This window comes from Lissotriton vulgaris, chromosome 12 (genome assembly GCF_964263255.1).
Source record: "Lissotriton vulgaris chromosome 12, aLisVul1.2, whole genome shotgun sequence".
NCBI lineage: Eukaryota > Metazoa > Chordata > Amphibia > Caudata > Salamandridae > Lissotriton > Lissotriton vulgaris.
Genome location: NC_141700.1, coordinates 747,822,879 through 747,849,438, shown reverse-complemented (window position 1 = coordinate 747,849,438; position 26,560 = coordinate 747,822,879). Strand labels below are relative to the sequence as shown.

The 26,560-nt window shown below is 39.4% G+C and overlaps 1 protein-coding gene across 1 annotated transcript in view; it reads left to right on the top strand.

The window, feature by feature from the left end:
• The window catches only part of LOC147678561 (extracellular calcium-sensing receptor-like), a 126,194-nt gene extending 108,502 nt beyond the window's left edge, over window positions 1–17,692 (top strand). The window contains exon 7 of the mRNA XM_086945693.1: window positions 16,791–17,692. Within this exon, the coding sequence (XP_086801819.1) occupies window positions 16,791–17,692 (902 nt within the window). The remainder of the gene's footprint in view (window positions 1–16,790) is intronic.
• The last annotated feature ends 8,868 nt before the right edge of the window (window positions 17,693–26,560 follow it).

Genomic DNA, 26,560 nt, shown 5'->3' with positions numbered 1-26,560 from the left:
TTCAGTGCACCATCCAAGATAAATATCTTGGCAGATGGTACATGACCAATCTACCTAATGAGAGGTTTAGCCCACTTACTGTTGCAATACACACACAGCAAAAGGTACATTGATGCTGCAGCATTTACCTGTATGTTTTACTTAATGCTATTGCCTGGAGGAGTCAGTTTATTGATATTTGATATTGTAGAGCAATGAAAGCAGCACACCTCATACTATCCTTTACCTACCACACTGCATTGAACCAAAATACACTATTAACCTTTCCCCTTAGAACTACACCCTACAGGGAACAATCCACAACCTAGCAGCTGATACTAGGGAGACTAGGCTAGTATACTGCATGGAACCCTAAGAACACTAATCCACTGCAAGTTCATCGCCTTATAAAAATACTAAGCAGCCAAACTGAACTGTAGGTTTCAGGGCACTGCCCAGGTCACAGTATTGCATTTTAAGACTGACCCCCTGCACTACCTTCTAGGTGTTGTTATTTACCCACTGTAACCTATGAAATGTAAAACACAACACCACATCATAGAAAGAATAGCACAACATATTGCAGTGCACTTAAGGGCCACCTACACCCCATAATGTGTATTGTCATAATGACTCTGACCCATGAGGGAGCGTCCTATGAACTCAGTGTTCTGAATCAAAAGGTCACTAACCCACCTTACTGCACTACATTGTAAAGATATTGCTCCTCCATATTGTACTGAACCATAGAGTCCCAAAACCTCTACACTTCAATCTTTTCTATGGATGCTAAACAGGCATAATATACTGAAAGGATATGGATCCAAAACAGCAGACTTTATCTTAGATATATTAACACAGCAAATTGCAATGCATCAAGAGGACACTAACCCACTATGCTGCACTGCATCTGAGCAACACACTGTCTCCTACCGGACAATAAACTACAACAGGTGTGAAATTAGCAAAATACACTAAACTAGAGGATAATGATGCGCCAGTCACAATTCTCAAAGCGGAGAATCTTTACATAAAAAGATAGGACAGCCCTATTGTTTATGGGCAGTCTCTGACATGAGTGTGGAGACTCCAAAGTCATACACATATTACTCATAAAATACTTTTGTGAATAGTAAAAGTCATACATTTACACAAAAGTGTAAGTTAACCTTAGTGACTAGGGCCCTGAATGATTATCCATATTTCACCACATCCTAAGAAAAATCATCTAAACCCACCTCACTGAGTTATGATAATGCTAACAAACTAAACTGCTCTGAGCCCTAGAAGAATAGCCCTTAACAATGCACTGCATCAGATTTGGATTAAGGTAATACAATGAAACTCAGCCTCCCTAACATATGTTTCCCATCCCCAAATCACACAAGACTTCTTCTGGGATTGTTTCACAGCACTTTAATTCAAACATATTTTGTCAATATTCTCTGGTTTCAAGTTTCTAAAAGGGTAGTTTTTCATTGTCTCTGCCTCTGTCGTCAGGTCCTCAGTGGGTCAAGACCACTCTTTATAGAACTACATTTTCAGGGATACTCACCTTTGTATCACCTTAGATTTTCCAACAGGCTTTTTATGAAACTCCCTGCTCAATCCAATTCAGTCTTCAACCAATTGTTACCTTTTCCTCAGACACCTCAAACCTTCATTGTTTATGTTGGATAACACTTGTCTTTTTCCTCTCTGGGCAAAGCATCTAAGCATGGATATAAAAGTTTGATTGATGAGTGCTGTATATCACTAGTTCATTCATCCTATGAGCATGAGCCCAGCCCACTGCACTGCATTGCATTAAAATGGCCAATTACACTAGAGGTAGGCAGTACATTTTGCCCCACCTGCAGAGTTTGCAGAGTTTTGCCCACCCTGTATTATGATTGTAACGCAGAGTCCTGGCAAAACTCCATCAACAGCTGTGTGGAAGTCTTTTTCTCGCACCTGTCTTGCCAAATTTAAGTTGGTGAGAGAAGGCAAGAATTTGTGTCCCCTAGCGTGATTTTTGGGCACTAGCACAGCACATGGCAAGATTTTCTCAACTCAGGCATTCGCGACTGCTCGCAGTGAGAAAGCTGCTACTCGAGTAGAAAATCTACTTGAAAAGTAGCAAAGAAGCAGCATCCTCAGGCATGCTGGTTGTGCTGATTTTGCACCACAGAACAAGAGCTAAAAAGCAGTGTGATGTGCCGATTCTGCCCGTTCATGGAAATCCACAGAATCTCATTGAGTCTTTATGTAACTCAGCAGAATTCCACAAAGTTTTCATGTAACTCACCAGTTCTGTCCACCTCAAATTGCACACAACACTGCACCACATTAAACCAACCACATTTGACTGTTTTCTCTGCTATGGAACCTAATTATACCCCCTAACTGTATTTTCTCTAACACTTCACTCTGCACTAAACCATAGCCAAACTGACCAATCAAATTGGACTGTGCTGTACAGACAATATTCTTTGACATTGGACTGCATAACATCCCTCTGCACTCTTCCTATGACATATAACTCTCCACATTGCTCTGCATCCTAGGAAAGCTAACCCACCCCATCAAACTGCATAATATAGACCTTCACCTATCCCAATTTGATGCACCCAATGCTTACTAAACCTTCACACTGCTCTGCCTTCTAGGAATAGTAATTAAACAGTTTTTATAGCCCTTTAGAGGCACTATTCAAGCACAATGCACTACATCCAATGACCCTACACCCTTCATACCCCATTGCATTCAAGTGAGACTTTACCACAAGAACACTAGCTCACTACATTGGGCTACATGTTAAGGAACATCACTGTCCAACTGCCAATACTGACCAAACTGCACTAAATCACAGGGACACTAAACTATGTCTGGCAGAAATCTAAATTACAACAGAATACTTTGCTTCATACTTCTTCTACATATGCCCTTATGCACCTTTGTGTACTTATGCACAATTCACAGTAAAAATTTACCACACACATGAAATTCATTGTACATTTTTGCTGCAAACTCACAGGAACAACAGAATGTGAGCAGCTAGTGTTGTTGGTGCTTTTCTTTAAATGTGTCCGTGTACCAGAAATTATTATTATTATTATTATTATTGAGTTTTATGTAGCGCGTGGTTACCCTTGGGCATCCCAGCGCTCATCCAGAAAAACACACCATAGCAGAGAAAGAGTTAGGCAGGGAACAGATGGGTTTTTAGGAGTTTGCGAAATCGTAAGGTGCCAGTTTCAGAGCGCAGGGCAAGCGGAAGGGAATTCCACAATGCTGCCACATTAACGGAAAATCTTCTACCGCCAGTCCTGGCCTTTCTTACTCTCGCGACTTGTAAAAGATGTTGGTGGTCTGAGCGAAGGGCGCGGGGGGCCTTGTAAGATTGAACCATACCCCGTAGGATAGGTGGCCCTTTCCCCTGCAAGACTTTATGGGCCATGCAGAGTGCTTTAAACTTCACCCTCTCTCTAACAGGGAGCCAATGAAGCGCCTTCAGCATGGGACGGGCTGATTGCCGCCTGGGATGGTCCGTCAAAAGCCTTGCAGCAGCGTTTTGTACTTGCTGCAATTTGTTTAAAGTTGATTCTGGAGCCCCCAGAAACAGCGCATTGCTGTAGTCCAGCCGTGAAATGATGAGCCCCTGGATTAGTAACCTCCTAGTGGCCATCGGGTGGAGGGGTAGGATCTTCCGGGCTGACCGGAGCAGGCCGAAACACACGCCTGCGGTCTTTTTAGCGTGTGACTTGAAGGAGAGGTCCTGCTCCAGCCACACCCCCAAGCTCTTAATCTCCTGTTTTGGGGTGGGTGGCGCTCCCAGACAGCTAGGCCGACTACTTGGGGACAAGGAGGGAGGGGAGTTCCCCAGCATCATCAGTTCGGTTTTTGAACCGTTGAGTTTAAGTGCTGAGTTGCACATCCAGGTGAAGATCTTGGCTAAGCATGTGTGCAGCAAGTCGGGTTGGTTCGCCGACTGGGGGAGCCCTACCACCAACTGGGTATCATCAGCATAGCTGATGATCTTAATACCCAGTGGCAGTACCACACTCTCCAGTGGGGCCATATAAATGTTGAACAATGTGGGGCTCAACGATGAGCCCTGTGGCACACCACACTGGAGAGGGACCGATGTTGACTTCTTGTGGCCTTCCCAGACCTCGAACGTCCAGGGCAGTGTTCGTCCCCTGGCCAGGGCGAAAGCCTGTTTGGGATTCACCCAGAAGGGAGTTGGATTCCAGAAAACCCGAAAGGCGCCTATTCACAAGTTTCTCCGCCACCTTGCTAAGGCCAGGGAGCAGGGAAATAGGCCTAAAGTTAGCAAGGTCGGCGGGATCCAGGCTGGGCTTCTAGCAGCCTGGTACAAGAATATCTGCCCACTGCACCGCAATCCAGCTCAGTCTAAAGTGGCTTCCCATAAAGCACAGGTTGTGTGTTGACACAGGAAGCTTCTTGCTTTAAAATGTAGTGTGCAATGATAGGTTTGAATTGCACACAATTGTGCAAACTTTTATGTAATTGTTTGAAATATTTTGCATATTTACATAAATGTAAAGCAAGTGAATTTCACACTCCCCTACCTTAAACCACAATAATGCACTCAGAACATACTGGCTCACTGTAACAAACCCTGGGAAATTTATCCAGCAGCCTGGCACAAGAATATCTGTCCACTGCACCGCAATCCAGCTCAGTCTAAAGTGGCTTCCCACAAAGCACAGGTTCTGTGTTGAAGGTGGTCTACATAGCACAGAGGTACTAAATGATGGGACAGCAAAGAACTGAGCACACATTCTGACATGCCTTTGGAGAGTCCCATTCTCTCCGGAGTTTAGACTCTCTCCATCTGAAATGCCTCTATAAAAAAATTTAAATTCTCTGAAACAGATATTCTTAAGAAATGCTTCAACAATGTGGAACTTTATGCCTCAGGAAATAAAAAAAACAAATTCCTCAAATTACACCTTTAAAATATAACTGAATGTTCTACTCTTCAAGAGGAACACTCAAGTTTAACTGGAAACATTTACTAAAATTCAAGGATCAGCTTGACTTGGATGACAGAAAATCAATGTTTACTTCAGGCATACAAGAATTAAATAAAATATTATGTAGGAGGTAAAAAAAAGCAGAACATTAACATTGTTTGTTCCAATTGTTTGCCTGCCCTGCACCTAACGCTTTACTCAATCAAATTGGCCTAGTTGCTCCCAGAGAGTGGTTGCAGTCTTTGTTTGTGCCTTCTTAAAGAGGGCATGCGTGGTCCCTTGTGTTTCTTTGGGCACATGGAAGAGACTTCTACCACAGGTGGATCATGCAGAGCGGCAAAGAGGTTTATAGGACCCCACTCAGCTTCATTTAAGGTGCAGCTGCTGCAAGAGTAGATTCAGTAATCTGGCTCACCTTAATACCTTTATGCTAATAATGCATTTCCTTCATTTTTGACATTTATAAAGCAGTCTTAACAGATAGTGCTATGAGTACTTTTATAGCAACATTTTCACACAGTATTATATAAGGGATTGGATATAGTCACACAGAAAAGGATGGGATAGAACAGAACAGGACAAGATCAGAAAAAACAGGATAGATCAAGGATAGGGTAGGAAAGGACTGTAGAGTAAAGGATACCATAGGATGGGATCCCTTGGGATAAGATAGGATAGGTTAGTATAGGATCGGACTAGAAATCATAAGATACAATAGGATAGGGTAGGATAGGATAGGATGGAGTAGGATAGAGCTGGAAAGAATAGGATAAGATAGGACTGGAGAGCATAGAATACCATAGGAGGGGATAGAATAGTATGGGATAGAGTAGAGTAGGGTAGGATAGGATAGGATAGGATAAGATAGGAAAGGGCTGGAGAAGATAGGATAAGAAATTAGGTATAACTAGGTGATGCAGATTTACAAAAACAACTATGTGTCACTGCATCAAACAGCTGGGACACAGATGATAAACTGATGTACACACCCAGAGGAAAAAAAGTGTGAACAAACAGTTATTGTAGAAGTTCATCTTTTTAAAAGAACTGATGTACCCATAGTCAGCTGTAATCCATCTCTCATATGAAGCCCAGAAACGTTGTTTCTATTTAAACCCTTTGGACAAAAAATAATAAAAGCAAAAAGGACATTAATATTGGATACACATTTTATCTGCTAATCAGGAAACACGAAGTTAGCTCAGACAATAATTATGCAGGTGCTCCAGAAATAAATGACTTAGAGAATCAGCTTGCCATTTACACTATTAGGTGATTAATCAGTCCTTGAAAACAGCAGGGTTAAGGGATAAAAAGAATAACCAGATATGCCATTGTGTTCTATGCTTTCTGGGAGAATTCGATTGTGAGACACAAATATGGCCTCAAGATAATTTTTGGGTGAGAAATTAAACATCTAACGGCGGAAGGATACCATCCACCTAAACAGAGTAGATTTTTTTTCTCCATATTTAATTGACTAGTATTTAATTTAAAATATCAGTAACCACTCTGGTAAGAGTGGGCTGCAGGTAAATGTGGAGGATGGTGCAGGAGAGGCCACCATATATCAAAACAGTCAGCTCTGTTAGGATAAGTAGTATGTAATTTGAGCTTGCATACACCAATAAATAGAATTTTGGAATCAATCGCTCTATTTTTGACTGTCAGTGAATGATTCTGAGCAAATTATAGATAGTGATCTTCTCATACCCCTGTTCCCAATGGAGCTGAGGACAAATGATATTAAGGATACTATTAAGACTAGATGAATACATATAAAGTGGTCAAACTATATCCTTTAGATATTGAAGCAATGTATTCTTTAATCAATAAATGCCATAAAATAACTTAACGAGAACCCACGGAAAATGACAACTTTAATAAAACCCCTAGGGAGACTCCAAGGTCGGAGGTGGGTTGGAAGAGAATCTTAGTATAATTGACAAGGACCAAAATATAAATTGCTTGCCACAATTACAGATGAAAGACAGGAAATTAGTTCAGCTATCAATAAGCAATAATGCAATCTAAAGTAGCTAATGATGTGTTCCTATTTTTTCAAAATAAGAAACAAACCAAAATATTATGCAGATTAAAAAAAGGAAATGGAAAATCTGAAAATACCAGAGCAGTGAGCCATGATTCCTCACTTGAAAACAACATTGAGGAGCAAGTTACTTATGATCTTCACTTTACACCATTCAATATAGAAAAAGGTGCACAGTGAATGACAAAGTAAACTATGGGAAAAGGCTCACCAGTGCAAATTAAGCTCTTTGAGTATTAGAAAGTATGTAAAGGTCACTATATCAAATAATACCCTCCAACATATTTGGTTTCAATTATCAGTATGCCACTGACTAATCAGCCTCAAGTTACGGTGGGTGCACATACGGATGTAACACCTGGTGATCAGGAATTTACTTTAAGTTCAGAAAGGGGAAGACAGTTGTATCATTATCAAATCAATGGATGGGTTCCACAGCTGGTGGATATCGTTGCAGACTGGGATTCTGAGTCACACTTGAACAAGTCACATTTTGTTAACTATCTTCAGCTCCCTTTCAAGGCTTTCAAAAATGACATCACAGGATGTAGCCCTGGTTCTCTTCCTCTAGAAAGAGAACAGTCAGCAAATTGGCCAACTGCATTAGTCGACTTTCAATCAACATGATCGCACAAGTCAACACCATCAATGTATCATTCTTCCACGCTCTGACGATGATGAGTAAAATCATTTTCAAGTTAAACTACCAGAACACCTTCTATGCCAGGATCAGCTAGCAACTTATTTATGGACTACAAACGATCCAGAGCTCTGCAGCCAGACTCATCCTCAACCTCTCACAAAGAAGGCACATCAGACCACACCTCAGGGAGCTCAACTGGCTCCCAATACACAAATGCACTTATTTCAAACACCACACACACACATTCAAAGCACTACCCGAGGAAGGCCCACTCTACCTGAACAGTACTTCACTTAAGAGACGATCTTAGGCAAACCAGCTATAATGTCCATGAAAATTGCTGACAAAAGTCTCATAGTGCGCACCCAACAGTCAATATATATATATGGATAATACCTATATTCAGGGGGATTCAATGGTTTTAAGCTCAGACCATATAGCTAACATCAATAGTGATGTTACAATGGATGAAAGAGAGACTAGTCTACCCAAACATTAACAGGCCCACCTCAACAAATATACTGATTAGAACTGGATTGCTGCAGCCATAAATTCACTCATTCAGGTCACAAAACCTCCACACTAGAGGTCCTGATGACCGTGTCACTCAAATTATTCCTTGGAACATAACCAGATTGAATAGAAAATATCAGGAAAGAAAATATCACAATTATAGCTTTGCGGGAAACATGGGAGACTGAGGATGTGGTAATAAATGAGTATCTAGCTTATAATTTGAAAGTGGTAAAGGGTAAACATGGTAGACCATTAGATGGATTAAAGCTCTTAGTGGCCATAAACATTATTATAAGACTGTGAGATTAAACAAAAATCAGATTTTATTTTCATAGTAATATCCGATGCAAAATCCCATTATGGACAAAATAAGAATTCTTACTCTACAGATCTAATAATAGAAAACAAATATTTTCCGCCAAATAAATCCAATGAGGAATGATTAAAAATCCTGTTATGTTTAATAGAAGTATTGTCTTCAAATACAAAACTCATTGTTGGGAGATTTTAAAGCACAAATCCTAAGATCGGGATGTGTGGATAAGCTTCAAAAGGAGTACGAGAAAAGTTTGCCAGGACAGATTATATTTGTTATTGTTACAGATTGTAACGGTGAGTAAAATCCTATATTCCTAGAAAACCTAAAGTTTACAACAATAAATGGTAGGACTAAAGGCGATCAACCGTCAAGAAAACCCCATAACTGAAGATCATATTTTCTTACCGATTATACTGTAATCTCTCCTGTAGACTTATACTCAGTAAGATGATGTGAAATTCGGGATTGTATAGGAAGTGATCATGGGCTTGTGAAGGTATCATCATTAGATAATTTAGTGAAAAAAAATGATACATGGCAGAAAAGCCATCAAACTCAGGTATCACATTTAAAAATATATATATATTCAAATTTATGTACAACCTTTTGATTTTTTATTTTTCAATGAGTCTACAATCCATATTGGAGGAATATGGAAAATGGATAAGCATTGTCAGATACATTGCATCTACATCCATTAATAAAGTAAATATTAGGTCAAAGGTTGCTGAAAGAGAAAGCCAGAGTTAAGGTGGATAAGATTATAAAGGATGCTTTTGAAGAATGACCCTTTCAATAGGATGGAATTAATAAAAACAACACAGAAAGGACTTTAGAAACAAACTTAAACGGATGTACAGGCAGGAGGAAAAAAAGATATAGACTGACGCGATCCTTTCTCTCCGACAAGGTTAATTTAAGTCTTTTTAGAATAATGTCAGAAAACTTTGGGGACTGGAAGAAATATAAATGTCACATGTTACAGATGAGAGATGGTTTCACTATATATTCATGCTTTATGGCAAGAAAAATAACAACAATCATAGGAACCAATTGTTGACCCCTTAGGTCTAGATTCTGTAAATGTGTAAAGTGGACCTCAATGTTTTAATACTAACAGTGAAGGAAACTAAGGTACTCATTAGAAACTGAAACAATCTTGTGCTGAAAGTCCAGATGGCTTATGCACTGACATATTAAAACTGGACCCAAAATTATGGGCTAAAATCCTAATCCCAGTTTTTGCATCAGTAAGTAGTGGACACAAAGTATTAGAGTCTTGGAAAGGCAATATAAAGGTCCCATTTGACAAAGGATCTTACATGCATTCCCAATACATTATTACATTACTTTATTGGATTTAACTAGCAAAATAAATGCTAATCATTGGTTGGAAGCCTTAGAAGAAAGTGTTGAAAAGGAGGAGGTCTATCCTAAAACTCAAGTGGGTTTTAGGATAGGTCAATCAACTCTGATAGATGTTTTTCTTTAAAATGATTGACTGAGGAAGATGCTGTTAAAAGACTGAAAGCCCTTCATGAGCATGCATTTATTTTTCAATGATGGTTGACACAATAATCCCAGCCCAATAATTCAACTTCATGAAAGAGCAAGAATTGAGCTAGAAAGAAATGGATCCCTGACCGAATAGGCTAAGACAAGGGTGTATTTTAGTTCCACTCATCTTCTCCATATATATAGCTGATGTACCAACAATTTTAGGGATAACCCGTTGTTTTGACCTCAAACTGGGTGTCTACTTCTTCAATATTTTATGCTGATACCACAATTTTAATTGATCTAATACCATTTGGCCTTCATAGACAACTACATGTTTTTGCAGAGTATTGTTATACTAATGATTTGATCTTAAATGTCTCTAAAACAAAAACAATGGTATTTTTACACAATTCCAAACAGAAAACAAATCAGAGTGATGATTCAATGGAGACTAACAAGAAGCTCCAAAAGAGTATAGGTATTCAGGTCTCCTTTAAACATCAAATCCCATATTTATTGGAAGAAATTAAGAGAAACTGTAGATGCAGGGATGTTTAAAAGGATGGACATTATAGTAGGCCACAAGTTTGTCTAAGTTCTCAAGGAGACCTAGAATTTAGAAATAACCAACCTGTTGCTTTATGGGTGGGAGGTCATGCCTGTAAACACTATAATATGACGCCAAGGACTCATTCCAACATACTATGCTCTTCATCAAGGAGTGTATGACTCATAATTATCTCCAGTTAAATTCCGATAAAACAGAGATAATTATTTCAAACAACAGTATAGAACAGTGGACACCAGCACACTGGCCGGGGCATTGGGTATCCCCCCATACTCAATAATTCAGTAAAAAGCCTTGGAATCAAGGGAAATGCTAATCTTTCCATGCAGGACCAGATCCGTCTGGTTTCATCTACTTGTATGTACCAACTGAGGACATTCAAGAAAATTAGGAAATTCTTTCTCCAAGGAGGATAGCATAGATTTTCTGCTCGCACTAATAATGTCCCGTCTGGATTACGCCAATTCCATATATTTAGGACTCCCTGCCAGCCAAACATCATAGGTTACAGCTCATTCAAAATCAAGCAGCTAGGCCGGTCTTCCAGCAACTGAGACATTGCCACACCAAACCATTAATGAGGCAGCTACATTGGCTTCCTGTGATACAGCGGTCTATGTTCAAGACCTGTTGTATGATTTTTAATGCACTACACGAATCAGGACCCAAGTTCATATCCGCCAAGATCTCAAGATACTTGCCTACACGGAATCTTAGATCAGCGACAATGAACATGTTGACTATTCTAAGATTTAAACGAAAGAGAATGGGTGGCTCGCGTTTCTCTGTACTAGGCCCCACACTATGGAATTCCCTTCCAATTAAAATCAGACTAAAGTTAGAGTATTTCAGCTTCAAATGGTTCTTCACCAAAGTTCACTGTTAGAGTCTGAAAACAGCAAATTTCTCCTCTTAGCGCCATGAGACCGTTGGTATACAAACGCTTTACAAGTTTCATAAATATAAACATATATCCCAGATAATAGAAATGAATACCTGGGAAATTGCTTGGGACACAGAGAGGATTGCTAAATGATGCATTAAGGCTATTGCTGAATTTAACAAACATTAATTGAACTATTGGTTTTTCCCTTCAACTCAGCAGAAGGCTCATTGAGCCACCTAATCAATCAACATCTACGATCCGCCTAGTCTTCACCATGAGTGGGGACCTACGTAAAATCATAAACGTTTATGAAAGAGCAAAACTATTACTTTAATCGAAAGTGCTGTATCTCATATGTCTCATTGTAAAAAATTGATAAAACATCTGGTTAAAGAAGGATCTATTAAAACATGACTTAGAAGACTTCACAAAAAACCTCAACTGTTACATCTGATGCTCACAGGTTATAGAGCTGTTCAACAGTCCTATTTAAAAGTAAGAACATAATACTATATATGAAGGCGTATGTTGATTGAGACCTGTACTTGCATTTACTTAATAGAAGAAGAGCAAGGAATTGAAAATCTTGACTTGTTTTTTCGTCCATCAGTCAAACTAGCGCACTGACATTTTCTCATCTGCTTGTATATTTCACAATGTTAGCATCTAACAAAAATCTGTTACTGCCTGTGGATAGCAAATTACAGATATGTTGTCAGATATGTTGTCAGCAGGAATTAAATATAGTTCTAATAAAATGTGAAAATAAATAATGATGTTAACATTTGGGGAAATCTTTGGAATTAGTGATAGATTGCATGGAATAACTGATATAGGAAAATACTATCAATATTCAACTTAACTAGGTGTGGATTGGACAAGGAGGAAGATGGCGGTGAAGCTCAGCAGCTCCGTCCTTAGTAGATGCTTTTTTCCACTGCAGTGGTTGTGGAATTGGCATCTTAGATGCTTGAACAATAAAAGTGATCTTTGGAGCCCCTGCAGCATGGTTTTAAGTTGATTTGATAACTCATAATGATAGGGCAGAAAAGAAATGTGGAACTCTTGCTAACTCCAAAGGTAGTTTCCTGAAAAAAGATAGTGTCATGACCAACCTGTGCTGGCTTGTGTGAGTTACTTTTCCAACTTAACACTTTCAGATCTCCTAATTTCTGAGCGCTCACATGAAGCAGCTAACATTTGTGAAACATTCTGTCCATGTGGCACAAATCAAATCTGGGATGGTAACGAAAAGGATCCAAATACTCCGAACTGAGCCTCACCCAAGATTGCACCACCTCATGCTGAATATACTGGGTTCATTCCAACCGTACAGCCTACATGCTAAATATACTAACTATAGTTATCAAAGAAGAAGTTATCCATATAGTCCACTTTCTCACATGTGATTTCTGTGGTCAGTGAATCCTTGCACATTTTAAGGTGAGACTAAGTGACGCTGTCTGGTGCGGGAAAGAGGGTTGTCAATGGGATCCAATGCGGTCCCCCAACTGCTGCCTAGACTTACTGATCTAGATTCAGAAAATGTACTAGCCTGTGCCATTAGGATACTGGTGTGGGAGGGGCCCCCAGGGACCTCCGCCTGATAGTCTGAGTTTGCATTCACTTGCTGAGTGGAATCCATTATTTTGAAAGAAAAGACCGACCCAGCAAACCATCGGTGTCCGAGGGGAATGCTTTGCCCTTACAGATGCAGTATCATTGTGGGTTCTAAGTGATGGTGTGCCTTAGAGAAGACTTGATTTATTTACTCCTGTAGTAACTTGGCAGCTGCTGGATATAGCTAACAGAACCTCTCCACCTGCTCCGGATTACTGATCTATTATAATCAATGGCAGGCAAGGAAACTAAATGAAACTTCAAATTTCCTAAGGCAGATCCTCTTAGCCCTGATTCACCAATCAAGGAAAAATGGATATTAACACAACTATGGATATGATCTTAAAGACATAAGCAGAGGTTCATGAGCTAATCAGATCCACCAAAGGTAATTCAGGCATGATGCACAATGATTAGGCTGGATATAAAATCGATTAGCAGCAAAATTACAACATTAGAAGATCGAATCAGCTCCTTTTACGATTCTAAAGCAGTTTCAAAGAAGACTATTGCAAATGTAAAGGGCAAGACAGAAATTCTACAGAGAAGCATTTCCAATATGGAGGACCGCAGCAAAAAAGGGAACCTCTGTATCTTTGATCTACCAGACAGATCCGAGGACAAAACTGGTTCCTGTTCAGCTTTCATAGAAACATGACTTCCTAAAATAACAGGAATCCTCTTTATGAAAATACCTAGAATTTGAAAGAGTCCCAGCTTTTAAATCTCCTCACAAGGAAAGTTTTTGGACTATTTAAGGTAAAACTGAGTGCTATCTCTCAATACTACTCGAAACCCACAGTTGAAGTCAGAAAAGGCTTCTTAGCTCTATGCCTGAGACTGAAAAACAAAAACATAAATGTTTTCTTTTCTTGCAAGGTTAACTTTAAAATTATTGTGGAAGGCTTTACCCATATCTTCATAGATTATAAACAGTTAACAAAATTTTTAGATAAAAAAGATGACGCTGAAATGGACACCTTATCATCACGAAAGACGGCAACAAGAACTCGAAACATTGATTTATCTTACTATGACATGGAAACTTTTAAAGCCTATTTCTTTTTCACTTAATAGTTCCCAAGTTGGGAGGCTTAGGCCTCTGGGAAGTTATACCCATTGTCAATAATACCACTGTCATTAGTGCATTAGTCTTTTATGATTTTGCTCACACTGCCTCACTTTTCCGTCGTGGGCTACCTTCTACCCACCAATCAGTGCATGCACTATAAGGATCCTAACTATTTACCTATATTTTTTCACTAACAGTCCTTCAATCTTAAGTCACTTCCTTACTCACTATCCCTGATGAGCTGCCTTTTGTTTATCCATGCTTGTCCCTTTGGAGATTCAACCTACACCTCACTGATGTCTAGCACCATAATAACATGGTTACTACATACTCTGGCATCTTTTCACACATAGATTGCCAGAGGAGACTCTTATGGCATGATGTTGCTCCTATTATTTGGTCACTGGTTAGCTATAATGTGGACACTCTTTCTCACCTGTTCACATAGTTAATATTTGACGCACATCTTAACGCTAACCACCTTTGTTATGGGTATTCCTCCACATTTGGGCAAGTGGGGCTGAGGGTAGGTTGGGTTCCTTATGGCATTAGTGTTTTAATATTGTTTGAGTTTTTATTATATAATCAGTGCTTAGTACTAGGAGTTCATTCTGACATAATTGTTTCTTGTAATGCTCTTACTGCTGCCAGATAAGCATTACACCTCAGTTTCCTGGTATCAGTCCCAAAGTCAAACATATTCTCAGACTCCACAATGAGAGTTTGTCCTTACGATGTGGAATGAATATAGCTGTATCAACCCTAGCATTGTAATATGTCCAATAGGCATAATGGCCTAAATATAGTTCCTCTGAACATGCAGGGTTTGAATCACCCTGTGAAAAGAAGGAAAGTGCAGGCTATCCATGTAAACTACATGATGAAAACATTTCATTAAATGAATGCAAGCTAGCTCAGCAATTGGTTCTCTCCCTTTAATATAATGGGTCTTCTGATGTTGGATGCTCACCAGCAGTGGCCAAAAAAATGGTTTCATACCCTTAATTTTGCAAGCATCAAAGCAATACACACTCTCGTCAGCTATTGACTCTGACAGAAGATGGATTATATCCAATCTGCCCAAAAATATGATGGAATTTCATGTGGCCAATATATATGCCCACACTGGCGATGACCCATACTTCTGGTCCAAACTAACACAGAATCTCTAGAAGATCCATGATAATTCACCACTTATACTACCAGGCATATTCAACCTCATGCTAGACCCTGCTATTGATAGAAAGGCTCTTTCAGTAAATATCATCGCTACAAATCTTGTAAAACTTGAGAAATATCTGTACTAAACTGAACTTAAAAGACACTTGAGGTTACAACATCCTGACTCTAAAGAATATGCATTTTTCTTGAGTCCTCACAACCCTCTTCACATTTTGATTATATTATGATCTCATGGAGCTACACTCACAACATTGATCAAACATCAATTCAACATAGATTAGACTGTGACCACTAATGCATAAATCCCTCCATCTCTTGCTGGCTTTGAGGTCAAACCTAAAACCTCTCTTTGGAGACTGAACAAAGAAATACTTGCAATACTGGGAAATGTAAAAACAATAAGAGAGGCAGTAAAAAACTTTCATTGACAACCCCAAATCTGACTATTACCCATTGACTAGATGGGAGTGTATTATTCCCTTGATCAGAGGCATTCTAATACAAATTAGATCTAGGATGAATTGAGAAATGAATTCGAAAGTGCAATCATTAGGAATAGAAATTAAATCATTAGAAATTCTGCATATCTGCGCAAAAGACAGCTCACTACTTTCCACCCTCACATAAAAAAATACAATTATAATAGAATCTTACATACCAGAGCAGGAATTTGTATTAACAAAAAAAATACATTGTATCACCTCAGTTAAATGCAACTACAACTGCATACAAACAAATCCTCACAAAATAGCAGATATGTTTATGGATTTTCATGAGACCCTCTATGCTCCGAATGTAAATGTAACTGACTATGAGTGTGGAAAATTCTTTGATAAAAGGATCCTTCCCTCTCTTAGTGAAGACTATAATCTCGCTATTAATTCCCCTATCATCACACAGATATATCTGATGCTATCAAGTCTTTTAAGGCCTGTACAGCGCCCGGACCTGAGGGTTTCTATGCACTATTTTATATCACATACAGTGATCACATTTGTGACCTTCTGGTTCAGCTCTACACTCATTTTACATAGTCCTGGAAGGTGAGTGGTACTCCTGCTGAAGCCATCCTGACAGTTATCTCTAAAAATGGAAAATACCCCCTCGTAATCAAAAAATCTGGACATATATCTCTAATAAATTTAGATTTCAGAATATACGCACACATATTAGCCAACAGACTACAGCAAGATATCTTTAAATTAATTAAACTATCACAGACAGGATTTCTTTCCAGATAGGATGCCTTTACAGGGATAATACTAGATTACTCTGTCATATAATAGATAACGCCTGTGCTCTTACCTCTCCCACTGTTCCTATTAAGCTGGATTTCCACAAAAAACCTGCTCTATATCTTAGGGATAAAACATTTTGAACATCCCCCGCCTCCCTCAATGGTGAGGATACTTCTGATACATTATACAAATCTATTTAGAACTTAAGGTAATATAATTTTTTTCTCTATTCCAGACTCTACAGATTGCAGCAAGTGCCCATGGGATCAATGGCCAAATGCCAGACAGGACCTATGCATCCTTAAGGACACAGATTTTCTTTCTTACGAAGATGTTTTAGGATTTAGCCTGGCAGCAATCGGCATTTTTCTCTCTTTAATACCTACTGTCATTCTGGGTCTCTTTTTGTATTCCCGAAGCACCCCCATTGTAAAGGCAAACAATCGCTCACTGAGCTACCTTCTCCTTTTGTCCATTAGCCTGTGCTTTCTATGCTCGCTTGCTTTCATTGGATATCCCACATCAATGACATGCCTCGTCCGCCAATCATCATTTGGTATCATATTTGCTCTTTGTGTCTCCTGTGTCTTAGCCAAAACAATCATGGTTGTCATCGCCTTCAATGCAACAAAGCCCGGCAGTAATTTAAGGAGATGGGCTACACCTAAATTGTCATTTGCTGTTGTCAGCATCTGTACGCTTAATCAGGTGCTTCTCTGTATGTCTTGGCTAGCTCTTTCACCTCCTTATCTAGTATATAATATTCAGATTCAGCCTGGATTGATAATAGTCGAATGCAATGAGGGGGCTTCCATTGCTTTCTGGTGCATGCTGGGATATCTTGGACTTCTAGCAACCATTAGTTTTGTAGTTGCATTCCTGGCTAGGAAACTGCCTGACAGCTTCAACGAGACTAAGTTCATCACCTTCAGCATGCTGGCCTTTCTCAGTGTCTGGATCTCATTTATTCCAGCCTATCTCAGCACCAAGGGCAAATACATGGTGGCCATGGAGGTCTTCGCCATTTTAACTTCAAGCTCTGCATTAGTGTCTTGCATATTTTTTCCGAAGTGTTATATAATCCTGTTGAGACCAGAGATGAACTCAAAAGAGCACTTGATGGGCCGGAAACTATAACACATCCATATTTTTAGGTGAGGCCCATGAATTTTAACATTGTGACTTTGTGGCAATATTATTTATATATTACGTAAATGAGTCTATGAGAGCTTATATTTCATTTGCTAATATCTTTACAGGTTTTGCATGATTAAGGTGCTGTATCTTATTCCACTGAAATGATATCATAACAATATAGAAAATAAAACGTAAATTACTTTTGCTGATTTATGTCACCTGGGATCAAATTAAAAGATACACTTTTAAGAGATGCGTGTAAGTTCTTGTTAATATTCTTCAATAAAGAAACAGACAAAGTAATATCCTTTTGTCAATTTCTTTAAGGAAATCAAAAGAGTGTGAATAATGTCTTCCAAAGAGATTATAAGGAAACAAATGCTTATTAAAGACATGTAACAATTATGGACACTGCCCATTACCTGTTCTTTTGTACCCACTTTAAAGACATTAGGAAAAAGTTCATTATCCCCCTGTTAAAGGGGAGAGGGTTTAGGCAGGTTAAACCAGCTTTATTATACCTTCAGATGTTAACTGATATCTGGGAAATTTATAATGTGGCCACATTTTTTACCATTGCAGTGAGACTGGGTAAAAAGATTAATTGGATATAAAATACCCTTCACTAATATTGCCTATTGTATAACTGAACCTGGTTTTTTATTCTGTAATATATTTATTATTGCTTGCCTCTTTTTTACTGTTAAATGTAACTTTTTTAATGATGTATTGTGACCTCTGGACCATTTTTTATGTGTGTCTTGTACTTTTATGGTTTTGAAAATTGAACCGAATAAAGTATTTCTTGACTTGACTTGACTTAACATGTAACAATATATTGTTCTATTTCTTTATGTGAAAAAAAACCTGCGGCCAGATTCATATTTATTCAAGTTTTGATAGTTCTTAGTAATAATTGTTCCCTTCAGATACAATAAGACCAATTCACAAATGTGGAAATATTGTCAGAGTTACATGTTATCCTATTCTTCCTTGCAGTCACACCTAAGAAGTCTAACAGCACAATTCTTGAGAAACGTGGCATATCTACACCAGCAGGTGTACTGCTTTTAAGATGTGCTAATGTATGACTTTCAGGAATTCACAAATTCTTCCTGAAGCACACATGGAAAAGTATTGACAGGCACGGGATTCCAGGTGCTCCTCTGGAATAGTTTAGTTTGCTACTGCAAATGTATTTATGCATGAGTTATTGTACATGTTTTCCGCATGGATACATGTAATTACTTGTTTGAAAAGACACCAATGTATTTCTCATTTGTTTCACCATGAGGAAAGTATTTTCTCCATGAAGAAAAAAAACATCCTTTGCTCAATCACCAATTTTGGGGGTGTTCCATTCCCCTCCACACCATCGAACATCAGATTTACAAACATGGTTGACTTCACAAATATGCCTTTTATAAGTTCACTGTGTACACCTGTCAGTCTTAACCAGCTGGATAAGGTTTGCCCTATGACTCTGAGCAATGCACTGGTCTATTCTACATGCTGATTGGAAAAAAGCATAAATCCTTGGAACAAGTCATATTTAAAGCTTTAAAATGCAAAACAGTTCAATGGAGCAGCCATCGAAAAATAAAGGGCCAGATTTATTAACATTTAACGCAAGAGAAATTTCTGCACTGTGTCAAATAGAGAGAACAGAAATGTGCCATCTTTAACAAGATATGGTTCAATTCTTCTCCCTCCTAGCACTGGCACACTGTGCCTAGCAACAATGCAGGCACCCTTGTTCCATGGTGCAAGAGTGCCTGTATCATGGACAGTGCAAGAGTGGCCATGTTATGGGAAGTTTTGTTTTTGTGTAGGAAGTGATACCTTTCCACACAAAAACAATCCTGTAGCTTTTCCCTTTTTCTATGTGTGCTACAGAAGAGGAAATAAGGAGGAAAAATAAAGATATCTCTCCTCATTACACCTTTCTGTGGTGGGTGCAAAATCTTCGAGCAACACCCGGTTTACATCCTTTGGAAATCTGGGATAGCATCAAATTCCATGGGTTGATGCATAGTAATGCCCATGCTTCACACATGAAATGCCCACCACAATGGAATGAAATTCAGTGCAGCACAAAAAACGGTTACAAAGATATGAAGGGTGGAGAAAATGGCCCCTTGCATAGCTTTGCCAGTCCCATTTAAAGACCCCTGTTGCCTTGCAACATCTTGTGACACATAAGGACAACACAAGTCCTTAGTAAATCTGTCCCTGAATAACTAAACACTGTATATCTGAACTACATAAAGAACTTTAAAATAGTAATTAGTGGAACACTTTCTTAAGCATGTTGAAGGCAAATAGAAAAGTACTGATGAGTTATAAGACAATCAATTTAAACTATAGATAACAGCAGCTAAGCTTAAGAACTCAAGACTGGACTGGGATGTTACAAGAAACAATATGAGAAGTTAAAAAGAGAACAGTAAAGTCAAGATGTAAACATATATTAAATTGATATACATTATCTGTTATCATAAACATCTTTTTACTAGTTTTTATTTTAGTTAAATAAACTTTTTTCTTACCCATATATCTTAATATAAGAATACTACACATTTTGGGAGGGAAAATTAAATAGGTTAACCTCATAAGTAATTAGTGATAATATTTTAATGCTAAATATGAATGTAAATTAATGTAATATATTTATCTTACTTTTCATAGGGCACACATGTTTAGGGGGCGAAGAATACCAACCCCCCCCCCCCCCCACACACACACACACACACACATTATGGCCCTCCTCCTGCAGCACAATGCACTCAACCTATGCTTGAAATTAGGAAAAAAGAGCAGACCAAGTCCATTCATGCACTGGGAGTATCTCATCTCTTAACCAGCAGACATCTCTTATGAGATAAACATAAAGAGTAAAAAGTGTCTAGCACAAGACCTACGATGAATCCATGGGACATACAAACTGGCCTGTTAGAACCAACGATAATGATAAAGGCAGCAGATGGTAAGACCAAAGAACATACATTGCCAGAGACCCTGCAAGCCTTCTTAGATTAACTAGACAGTGAGGCACTGGAGAACATGGTTACCTCTAGCACCACTACTTAAAGAGGTCAAATGACACATGCCCGTGCCACTGACAAAAACAACATGTATCAGACAAGAAAACACAGACATCACAAAGATGCTCTGACAGTGCTAGGATGAATAATATCATTGAGAAGTGCTCAAAAGACAGATACAAGTCAAGATCTTGGATGAAGGGTTGCCAATAGAATCTCCCCAAGCCATGTAATATAATTGAAAATCAGTACTGTAATGCTATCTTTATTTCCAGGCACTGATGTTTGCTTAATGCAATACTATTCACGCAAAATGTATCCTTAAATCCAGTAAATACTGATTCCTTAATGCCAATTCCTTATGGCCTTGCATTTAAGGAATCGGTAATACTGATTGCTTAAATGCAATGTAGATAGCACTTAAAACAGTGCACCTCAGCCTTAAGGAATCACTATTTACCACCAACTCCAGGTTGGTGGTAAATAGCGATTTCCTTTCAAAAAGAACTTTTTTGATTTTTGAAGTATGCTTTGTGACACACATCCATGTCCTTAGGGCATGCATTTGTGACACATGTGCACACATGCACATTTCAGGGGTGTAACAGGCACCCTTGAAATACATCCGGTATTACCCATTCGGTAATACCGAATCGGTAATACAGAATGTCTTCACATTCATTCCTATGGCCTCCAAGCCCATAGGAATAATTGGGTAGATATTCGTTATTACCGAATCTCAATTACCGATTCGGTAATAACAAATATTAAGAATTCAGTATTTTTTACCGAATTCTTACCTACATCTGAAATACTGATTCCTAAATACTGAATCGGTAAAATCCGGTATTTAGGAATCGGTATTTCCCAGTTACCTACATCTAGCCCCTAGCTCCTGTTAACTATTTATTCCCCCTTTGAAATGGTCTGCCAAATGCAAATACACAGCAAAGACAACACACATTGCAACAAGATGCTAATAATGAGAGCCCCAACATCTTTTCCTCTGTTTTCACCCTTTTGATGCTAGGCCCTCTGTAGCACTTTTGTTGTATTCTGTCCCACCAAATGTCTTGTTGCTTCACTGCTATGGTGGGCATCTGTTAGACCTGTCATCCTTAGGGTGGTCTTCCCCCAACATTTTGCCTGCTTACTTACACTTTTTGCTGTATCTTTTTGTTGGTCTTAGGACTCTGAGCACTTTACCACTGCTGACCTTTGCTTCTCCCATAAATATGGTGACATTGGTATATACCTGAATGGCATATTTAGTTTACTTATAAGTTCCTTGTAAAGTGGCATAACATATATCCAGGGCCTGTAACATAAATGCTACTAGTGGACCTGCAGCACTGGTTGTGCCATCCATACAAGCAGAGACGGAGCATCTGTTAGGGTGTTGGGTCGTTGCCCCACTTATATTTTGCCCCCGGCCCCCGGTTAAATGTTAGTAAACTCCTAAACACTTCAAGGTTTTTGTATTCTGCCTTAGGCCAGTTGCAGTATATAGGAATGAGGTGGGTCCATTGAGAAGCCAATGTGGACCTGAAGAGATGCACTTAACAATATTACTGACAGGCACCATCAGAAGGGCCCAAGTGCGCATTTCTGTTTGGACTGCTGCCTTTTTCTGGTCAGCCCGCCATGCACACTAGAGGCCACTCAGAGTCTCTTACCCCGGTGCATACTGGAGCCTGGGGTGACTCATAGCCTCAGTCCCCAGGCTTAGTAATGAAAAATGAGGTTGTCTGCCCAAGCCAATCCAGGTGCTGCTGTAACAGCAGGAGCAGCATTGGGATTGGCTTAGAGATGCAGTAGTCATTACGTGTGGCCTGTGGCACAATGTGTGAGACTTCGTGGGGTGGGAGGAAGCTGTCGCTCTCGCTCTTCCATTTTTGTGCAGTGCCAGCACAAAGAGAGACAGGCCACAGCATTCATAGCTAGCATGGCAGAGGCAAGCATTGATTATAAAAGAGCTACCTGCTGCCGCACTTTAGGTTTCATAATACATGTAAATACTCTTAACTAGGGGTGGGTCAAGAATTCCAATATGCTGGCGGAGTTGCCGGCTCCGCGTCATGTTCCGCAATACTCCACAAAGTGCCATGGAGCAGAGTTGTTACTCTTGCACGGCTCACCAATGTTAAGTTGGCAAGAGCTCGCAAGAAAAAAGTGAACGCTACACTTCTTCCCAGCAAGATTTCTCATTGCATGCAGTTGCAACATGTCAGGGCAGCTTGCATTGAGAAATCTGCCCCTCACGTTCAGGAAGCTGCCGCTCGAGTAGAATGTTTACTCATACAGGAGAAAGCGGCGGCCCTCTCCAGCATGACATGGAGTGCCATTTGCGCTGATTTTATAGTGTGGGACAAACTCCTGGAGCATAAAATCAGTGTGAGCAGTGCAACTTAATAGACTCTGCTGCTGGAAGAACTCCATGGAGTGCGGTGGAGTTTTGGTGGCACTTCACAGATTTCCACTGAGAAGAACTCCCAAAACACCACCCAGGTATGCTCTAAACATGGTAGGTCTGGCAGATGGCTGCACATAAGCATGAAGGAAAGTGTGAGAATAGGTGCATTCACCCAACACCTACACATTTTTTAGGCCCTATTGGTTTGAATACATAACCGGTATTCCCTATAATAGCGTCCTGGACAGACGAAGATTAGCACCCTTGCTGCTGTTAGTGAATACATTATGTGTTCACAGTTCGGCTCCTGGCAATATCACAGCAGTGACTGCCCTATCTCAGAACCAATAATTCTCGTACCTCTCCTTCACAGTGCTCAACAGAAAGGTATTAAGCCTGTTGCTTAAAGCCGAGCATGATGATTGTGATTGATTAGGTGATTGCTTTTCTAGCAAAATCTCTGAAATCTGAGCACATAATGTCACCAAACAACAGGAAATACTATTTACACTCAGGGAAGACAGAAATGTTCTGCACATGTTGTTATATTCTTGGGTTAGGCCCATGTAGTGAAACAGCTTATTTTTTACATTGTCCTAACAAATAACATTTCCAAGCTTTTGCCTTTTGCATACATTTAGGTGCACAACAATGTTGTATTAGTTTCTCTGAAAAAAAACTTGTTTTACATCTAGCTTTGCACAACATCATCACAACGCCCTAAACATCATGTGCAAGGTCTCGTTCCTTACTACGTACAGATGGCAGCACTATTTTCATCCATGTGGTGAAAGGGCTTTCTACATATCCACAGCATCAATAATGTATGCGTAAATCACAAGCCTGCTTTCTATTATAAACGATGAGCATCCCAATATATTAGTAGAGGAGGTACTTCCACTGACACTGAGGGTCCTTGCATGTTGAGAAATCACCATGCAGTGGTCTGACATCTCGCGAGAGGTGTCCAGTTTGTGACCAAGATGCGGTCCTATACTCTATCCCATAAAGAAATGGCATTGGATCGTCCCTTGGGGGGATTCTTGGCTCTACACCTACATGCACTCTAGTACACGCAGAGTAGAGTTCACATAGTAGGAGAATGTCAGACTACTGCCTTGTTTATAAGCCTGCATATATACAATTGTTTAGCACCATAATAGCACTATATCCACCATTTACGCTCTTGGTGCTTGTAATCCCGTTTATCTGCTTCTGGCTACTAATCATTCCTGCACACGTATTTTATGCAAGAATAGCATTGGTTCAATGATTATTATTGAAAATGTCCCACTGTGTATTCTCTGTATATTTTTCTGGGAATAAGGGAGTATGAGTGACTGAGTGAATTGTTCTGTACTGTTTCCACAATTCTGAGGAATCAGGGTTGTCATGTTCAGTGGTTGCCAGAAACCCTTCGCTCCCTGGTAGGTTAGGGGGCACTGTGAGCTACCCGGCCTATAAGCCAACATATCCTGCTTGTGTGTCTAGAATCAGTCTTGACACCAAGCCCTTAGTTTACATTGTCTAAATAATTTGCAGATTCTAAAAATTGGTAGGACCCTTTGAGAATTACATACATGGAACAGAGTTCCTAAAGACACAAGATGTGCTTACTAAAAACAACATTTATTGTTATATGTATTTTTGCATGCCAGTCAATGTCAGTCAAAAAGTATGTTCATTTAGACCATAGGTTTTAAACAACATAAAAACAAATCACACTAAACAAAAATTCTAAAATCATTACAAAGTCTTCAACAACACTGCTGTAATAGTCTGGTTTCCGTCTGCTTCCTTTCAAATTTACACAATACTCCATATATAAGTCAAAGACACACCTATTGAATAAACATAATTATTCTAAAAACGATAAAAATCTTATTCTAAAATGAATCTTTTTACAGCCTTCATATACTTCACAAAGGCTATTGCTACTTCACGGTTTGGCATATCTATAAGTAGTTCGATCACTTGGGTAGGCAAAGCAACAACATATTTTACTAAAATGTGACGTAAGAACCGTTTCCACAATGCTAGAAATTTTGGACAGTCCATTATAGTATGCCAATTATTACATGTTGTGCCCAACCTAGATCGGCATTTACCATCAGATCGCATGATTTTAGTTTTTATTCTCCCATTAGTCAAACAAGGATTAATGCCTATTATCAAACTTAGAACTTCTGCTCTAAGCCATTGATTAGGTAATGTGTCCAGATAGTTCACCCTTTGTCCGTCTAATAGAAGAGTCTGCTGATCAATACTCATGTTTAGGTTTTCACAGATAGAGAGCAGTTTCTTACTGACTTCTTTAGCCCATTTAAGGTTACTCTGCTGGGACTCATTCTTACACCATTGTGACACTTTCATGGCTTCTCCTGTAAACCTTTTTTTAGCAGAATCTTAAAAGGGCCCTTTGCACCTGTACATTCCATGAAGTCATACCCAGCTCCAATCTAATTCCCTGGATCAATGAGAAGCCCGGTAATGACATTAGCGGTTTTATGCATTTCCCTTCCTCAATATCCCAACTGAGTTTACCACTTAAGCAGAAAACTTCTGCTCCGTATAGTAATTGCGCGGGGTATCATAGCATTATATGCTTTTAATAATGGTCTATGAGACATGTCCCAATAGATATGGTTACATCTTTTGAGCCCACACACTGATGTAAGGGCTTTGGCTTTCTGGGCCTCCAGATGTGTGTGCCACTTTAAAGACTTGTCAAATCAGTCACCAAGATATTTATACTCGTTCACGTTTTCCAATTTGGTTGGGCCCAAGTACCAATTAAACCTCTGGTCTCTCTTTCCAAAACAAAGAATTTTGGTTTTGCCCATATTTACAGTTAAATGCTTGTCCGCACAGTATTCACTAAAAGCATTTAACTTCATCTGTAGGCCCATCTCTGCCTGGTCAAGAATGACTAACTCATTGGCATACAGTAGGCAGGAAAGTTGTTTCCCATTCATTTTTGGGCTAGCACTTCTGTCTACCACCAAGGGAGTTGGCAAATCATTTAAGAATATGGCGAAGAGTAGAGGGGCCAATACACAGTCCTGTGTTAGGCCATTATTAATCGCTATTTTCAGTGTCAAGGCCCTTGCCGTATCCTTAATGACTTGGTCCCAGTTCTGACTATTCCTGGATTACAGTCAGGAGCCCTTCTTAGATATCATATTTTCTCAAGGTCTCCCAAAGGCATCTCCTGTCGACCAGGTCAAATGCTGCACGGAAGTCTACAAAGAGCAACACAACTTTCCTCGCTTCTCCAGAGACTTCGGCGCCACCGCCCATAGGGCGAAACAATGGTCAACTGTAGAATATCCCTCCTTAAAGCCTCCTTGTTCCACAGACATGATCGACTGCTATTGCACCCACTCCTTCAAACTGACCAGGATTATTTTG